General features: G+C 41.0%; 1 protein-coding gene across 2 annotated transcripts; it reads right to left on the reverse strand.

The window, feature by feature from the left end:
* Nucleotides 1-3,879: 3,879 nt before the first annotated feature.
* LOC146493641 (uncharacterized) lies at nucleotides 3,880-5,390 on the reverse strand. 2 transcript variants are annotated; one of them, XM_085148028.1, is made up of 4 exons: nucleotides 5,263-5,390; nucleotides 5,122-5,180; nucleotides 3,999-5,038; nucleotides 3,880-3,933 (listed from the first exon to the last, which is right to left on the reverse strand). In XM_085148028.1, the coding sequence occupies exons 1-3, from the start codon at nucleotides 5,301-5,303 to the stop codon at nucleotides 4,002-4,004; spliced, it is 1,137 nt and encodes a 378-aa protein (XP_085004154.1). In that variant the 5' UTR covers nucleotides 5,304-5,390; the 3' UTR covers nucleotides 3,880-3,933; nucleotides 3,999-4,001. The 2 variants fall into 2 exon arrangements, with proteins under 2 accessions (XP_085004154.1, XP_085004155.1); XM_085148029.1 differs by having other exon boundaries at nucleotides 3,880-3,952.
* Between the last annotated feature and the right edge of the window lie 610 nt (nucleotides 5,391-6,000).

The raw sequence follows: 6,000 nt of genomic DNA on the forward strand, positions 1-6,000 counted from the left end.
TCGTGCATCGCTTTGAAGCTGCCAGCCGGTCGCTTGCAGACATTCCAGGCTCCTGTGACCTTATAATGTATTTACTAGCAGGTTATATATGTCAATCATGGGTCGTCTTCACTCTCATTGACTTCAGTCACTAACCTGAAAGTTTATTGCAGGTCCGGTCCACTTTGCCTCACCAGCAGTTATTTCACATGTAATTGCATGAAGTTGCCAAATATCTTTCACCTTCTATGGTCTCTGGTCACCACGTTACTTCCAGTGTGGACACGTCCCCTTTCTTTCCCTTCCTTACAAAACAGATTTTAGATGAGTAAGTACTTTTTGATTGCCAACATCTGCAGTTGTTAAAGCAGTAGATGATCATATGCAGCATGTAGAAGATTGGAGCAGGTTTATGATGCTTTATATGCATCAACTGAGGAATCGTGTCTTTCATTTTATTTAACATTTACACTCAGTATTTAATTTGTATGAACTTTTTCCTATAAGTCAGCCGCCTCCTCTCTCTGCTCTAAAGACATGGTGCCCTCATCTGGTCACAACATCAAATTACAGCGTGTATCTGCATAACTGCTGTAAAAGTATGTCTTAGGGAGCAACTCTAACACACTCACTTCTTGTATTGGGCCAACCTTTATTTCTTTATGCTTCCAAGGAGCCAGACTTTGTTATATTTTTTTTTTTTAAAGCTCTCGGGTTTTTCAGTGGATATTGGCTACTTTTGCACAAATTTCCACTCCTTGTACTTGTACATTTTCAGAAAATGCTTCTTTTTTTGTTTTTTTGTGTGAAGTCACTTAACAAACACCAAAGAAACTCAAGGGATGAACCAGTGTTTTGTTTTTACAAATAACACACAACTTTGCAAAGAACCAGTTTTAAATATTTAGTTATTGTGTTCCTGACAGCCTAACACAAAACAATTTGTTGAACAGCATCTGAAAAGTCATGCTCTTAAGAACTAGAAAAAGGTATCTAGCAATGACCTGACACAGGATTTGGCATCTGGCTGTTCAGGCGATCCGTCTACTGTTGATCAAAGCCTCATCTGAGATGCTTTCAGTGGATCAGTGGCTGTCAAGAAGCCACTCTTTAGGAAGGGAAATGGGGAGAAAAGACTGAGGTATTCAAAATTACACAAAAACCGGACTGAAATGAAATGGCAACAGGTGGTATGGAGAGCTGAAAATATTATTTTGGTTTTATTTGTCATCATTATATATGCAGGATGTCAGGAGAGCAGTACAAGGCACAAGAGTATCTACAGTCATCTGTAAAACATGAATAAATCTGTCTTATGTCAATATACTCTACCGCTACTATTATCCTGAATGTAAAAATCCCATTACACTTTTTCAGGATAGAAGTATAACTTTGGAATAATGTAACAATTTAAAGAAAGCAGAAACTCTGGATTAAACTAAAAAAAAAGGAGGGGAAAAAACAAGGAAACGATAAGTAATAAATAAATTATTAATAAACGTCACAACACTGACAAGGAATGGCGACAGCTGGATGCTAGCAAACATCTGTATTTAGCGAAACAACAGGTTACTCTGGCAAACCAAAAAAAGTTAAGTACGACCAAGAATAACCTTCATACATTAGAACATAAATATATAATGTTCTTAAAAGCACAAACTACACAAATAAGAATAAAAAATGCTGACTCCGTCACACCTGCTCCAGAAATGTCTGATAATTAGGCCAACAACGTCACTGCACGATTCAACCGCAAGGGGGCAAACTAGGCTTTTCTGATGAGGGCGCTCTCTCTCAAATAAACAATGATACATCGTGTGTGTGTGTGTGTGTGTGTGTGTGTGTGTGTGTGTGTGTGTGTGTGTGTGTGTTCAGGTCATTTACTGTCCCTCAGGTTGGGGTATGTTGATACATAATGAGCAGCCAGACATGAGCCACCTTCTTCTCCCAGGAGTTTTGTTTAGCTCACTGGAGTTTGGACTTAAAGAGTTTGTTTTGTGGCATCTTGCATAAAAGGAAAGCCAGAGGCTGGAGAGGACAACCTTAACGTAGACATTACATATGAACCTTATTTATTTAAATGGTTTTCATATTATTATCATTGTCCCTTTAATCAGAGTGAATTCAGGAGGGAGAACGTAAAGCAGGCCATTATCCCCTTATGATAGTTTGCTTTGTAGCTCAGTGTACATGGGTGAATATGGATGCACAAAAAGTGCAGTTGTTTACTGTGAAGCACTAAGGAACATGGAAGGTCATCAACAGCTCATATATGTATATTTTTTGTTATATTAAGTATAATTGATATGAATGATCCCACAGTTCTGTTGTAATAACTTCAAACTATATATGTGCCCTTGTCAAGACGATGGGTCAGATTGGGAATCAAAAGGGGAAGAGGAGGATAGAGAGGAGCCTCATCCTAAGTACTTTGGCTTATATCCTTTTTGTTAATCTAAAAAGACCTGAAAGTATCAATGAGCTGAACATGCATTTGGTGATGCATAAATAGTAAAGGGACTGTTCTTATATAAAGCACATTTCCACTCTACTTCAGCACTAAAAGCACAACATGTTTCATTCATAAAAGCTTTTATTCTCCATCCAAGTGCTTTCTATGTGACATTCACAATAACAAATGCACCAGGAATAACTCAGGGTTATTTGTATATACGGCACCAAATCTCAAACCAGAGGTTTATTTGCAAGGTTTAGTGTTGATGACAAGCAGTCGACCATGAACTGTAAGTATAGGAAAACAACATCCTCAGAGGATTGGTTTTGGAAAAGGGTCTTCACTTCTGCTCTTTTATGATGAAATGTTTCAGTGCACTTTAAAAAAAAAAGTTTTGCCAAACAAAAAACATGATCACTTTGTGTACAATTATCAAGTGTTCAGTGAGTTACAAGTGTTTTTCCTTTGATAGTGCGGGATGGTTGTTTCTGTCCTGATGTGCAAGTGCTAGATAGCACTCAGGCTAGCTGCAGAGCTGATGCATTCATCTGTAGGTCAGAGTGACCTGCTGGGGGGTAACAAACAAGGACACACGGATTTTCACAATACATGCCAGGACAGACCAAGGAATAGAAATCCACTCCTTGTTAGAAGGGTGCTCTTGTGGACCCAATATATCCACAGCAGGTCTTCTGGTGCACTTTTTGGGTCCTTTTAACTCTGTGCCATCAGGCACCGTTTCACAGCGATTTTAATGTTTTCTCTAGAAATGCAACTACTGACATAGTCTGAACAATACGTTCAAATTAAAACTCAGAAAGTGAGTTTGCAGAGAAATTATTGGAATGTCTCCTTACAACGCGACCACAGCTGAACCATGACTCAGCAGCTTGAGCCATCTGTCTAAACAGATTTCAGCCAAGACTTAAAGAGAAAAAAAAAAAAAAAAAAAAAAAAGTCTCCAGAAAGTAAATAGCCCAGTCTCCCGTCCCCCACAGGAAGCAATTGAGATGTTTCAACTGATCTGACTCAGGACATCATTTTGTAGGCTGGGCGTTTACGCACAGCTCTTAACTGAGTCACGTTTGCTTTAATCTGGGCAGAGCTAGGTGCAAGTCATCCAGGCTAATACATACAATGACACAAGTGTTTACAATAACTGGACTCTTGAGAGGTACATTATGATGCTGCACAGTGCATTGCTTATACTTCTCAGCTGCTTTAGAGAACGCAACTTTTCATAAGTCGTTTGCAAATAAGCTAGAGTAAGATTGTGTGTTCCCTGAAGTGGATCTTTGCATCAGGAGCAATCTCCCCCCAAAGAGTAGTTTAGCATCACATCATTTACTCACTAGAGGGCACCAAGTCTACATCCATAGACACACAAGCTTTGGCTTTTACTAGTACCTCACAACTGGGAGATGAAGTCAAGACAGAAGACAAGATTTCAATTTAATAATTTATTTAAGAAAACATTCATCTATGTCTTCTTGCTGCACCTGTTGGTAGGAGAGACACCTTAGATACCAGCCAGACAAACAGAACAAAGTAATGAGATACTCACCTTCTAGTATCTTGGACGTAGCTTGATTGTCATCCATTTGGCATGCGGATGCTCAGATTTGCTTGGGTTGAGATATTCCATCTGCTGTGGGGGAGGTGTGGTAGTTTGTGGCACCTGCTCGACCTCTTTGTCACCACGCCGCCTGATAGCATAGCCTCCAAAGTGTTCAGGGATCTCATAGATCCTGCTGTTACTTCCATAGGCAGGCAGACTAGGAACTTCCTGGGCTGGATTCCCGATTCCCCATGGTGCTTGAAGAGGGTTGCTACTGGTAGGCCTCCGCTCTGCGAAGGTGTAGCTGGGTTTGTAGCTCACCATCATGTTCGAAGTGGAAGACGGCATGTAGCCTACTCGGGTGCTCCCAGTATTTGCAGGAAGCAATGGGTTTCTGTATGATTTCCTAAACCCATGGATGGGGAAGTCTCTAGCAATACTTAAAGGTTCAGATTTATGTTGAGTGACCCGTTTTGCAGGAGCACTTGCTGAAGTTTGCCCCCGTACAGCTGCACTGGCAGGTTTCTGTGCTACAGAATGCTGAGAGGCTGGTTTAAACAAGGAGCTTCCTGTAAGAGATGCGGCGCTGCTGGATCCAGCCTTGCTAGTTTGGGGTGCACCCCACTGAAATGGCCAAGTCCTTTCCTTGTTGCTATCAGGAAGCCTGTTCTGGTTTTGACCGAGTCCATTCAGCGAGTTCCCACTTGCAACAGAAAGGCTAAAAGAGGAGCGGTTTGGCACCTCCTGAGCATTAACGCCCTTCATATTTGTGTACCAGTTAGGTTTTGTCTCCAAGCTGCTCTGCACTAACCTCACCAAGCTTTGGGCTGGTTCTGAAACAGTCTGTTTATAGCTGCTAGCAGAAAGCCCTTCACTATAGCCTCTGTTAACTGTAGTCCCTGTGCTGAGGCTACTGCTGTGAGCTACTCGTGGAGAAATGAAGGCCTGTCTGATTTGATCCTGGGAATAGCTGCCAGCTAGTCTTCTTAGGCTACCATCTTGCTGTGAAAAGCCAACATATCCGTTACCCATCTGGGGGCTATATGCTGAGAAAGAAATAGAGTGTAAGCCCACTGTGGTAATAAATCACAGCACTAAAATAACTTAAACATATAAATTCCCCACTTACTTCGTGTAGCCCATGAACAGCACACATGCTCTGCTTGAACTAAGAAAATCAGCAATATCCTGCTCAGAAGAAAAACATCAAGGTCAGGAGAAATGGGACAACAACAAGGTGTAATAGAATAGCTGCAAAGTAGAGCCTTACCCCAAACCAGCTCCACAAGCCCTTCCAGATTTCCAAAGCATGCTGCCTTACTCAAAGCAACAGTAACACAAACACTCTGAAGCTGCTCACTCTGCATGTGTGTACCGCAAAGAGGTGACATTTCTTGCAACCTGTATCCAATCACAGGCTAATGAGCAGATTGTTTACAGCTGCTGTTGTGCTGCTGTCAAGCTGAATGCTGGAGATTGTTCCAGAAAGCAGGTCTGACAAAGTCTCATCCTGAAGTCAGAGTCGATTAACTCGTTTTTTGGTTACAGATGATCAGTTAGCTCAGTCGACTGTAACTTTGTTTTGTTACGTGTGTAGGGGTTGTGGAAAAAAAAACATCATCATCACCATAGCAACTGGGAAAATATAAAACTGAGCCTTAAGTTTATAAATCATTTTGGGAATTTTTCTTTCACCTTTATTAGAGAATTTTTGTAAAGATGAGACAGGAAAGTAGAGAAGATGTGCAGCGAAGGGACTCAGAGGGGTCAGAACCAAACCTGGGCTCTTATATTGAGACTCATGCCTTCTGGTCATCTGCTCAACCACTAAGTTAAATCAGCATCCCATAGAGCCTTAGGTTTATTTGGGGGAATAAGGAACATGAGTGTCAGTGTGAATTATAACATTTTTCTAAAATAAATAAATAAATAAAAATGGAGGGGAGCACTTTCCTTTCGCATCATCTGCTCAGTCATCCTAGCTTGAATCTTTTATTAATAGACCAAA

The sequence above is a fragment of the Neolamprologus multifasciatus genome, chromosome 22 (genome assembly GCF_963576455.1).
Source record: "Neolamprologus multifasciatus chromosome 22, fNeoMul1.2, whole genome shotgun sequence".
NCBI lineage: Eukaryota > Metazoa > Chordata > Actinopteri > Cichliformes > Cichlidae > Neolamprologus > Neolamprologus multifasciatus.

Bases quoted from the DNA above. Each gene is read 5' to 3' on its own strand.
- LOC146493641 (XM_085148028.1), bottom strand. From the start codon at position 5,303: ATGCTTTGGAAATCTGGAAGGGCTTGTGGAGCTGGTTTGGG. The intron at 5,181-5,262 runs GTAAGGCTCTAC...TCTTCTGAGCAG, and splicing joins GCTTGTGGAGCTGGTTTGGG to GATATTGCTGATTTTCTTAG. The intron at 5,039-5,121 runs GTAAGTGGGGAA...TTTCTTTCTCAG, and splicing joins CTGTTCATGGGCTACACGAA to CATATAGCCCCCAGATGGGT.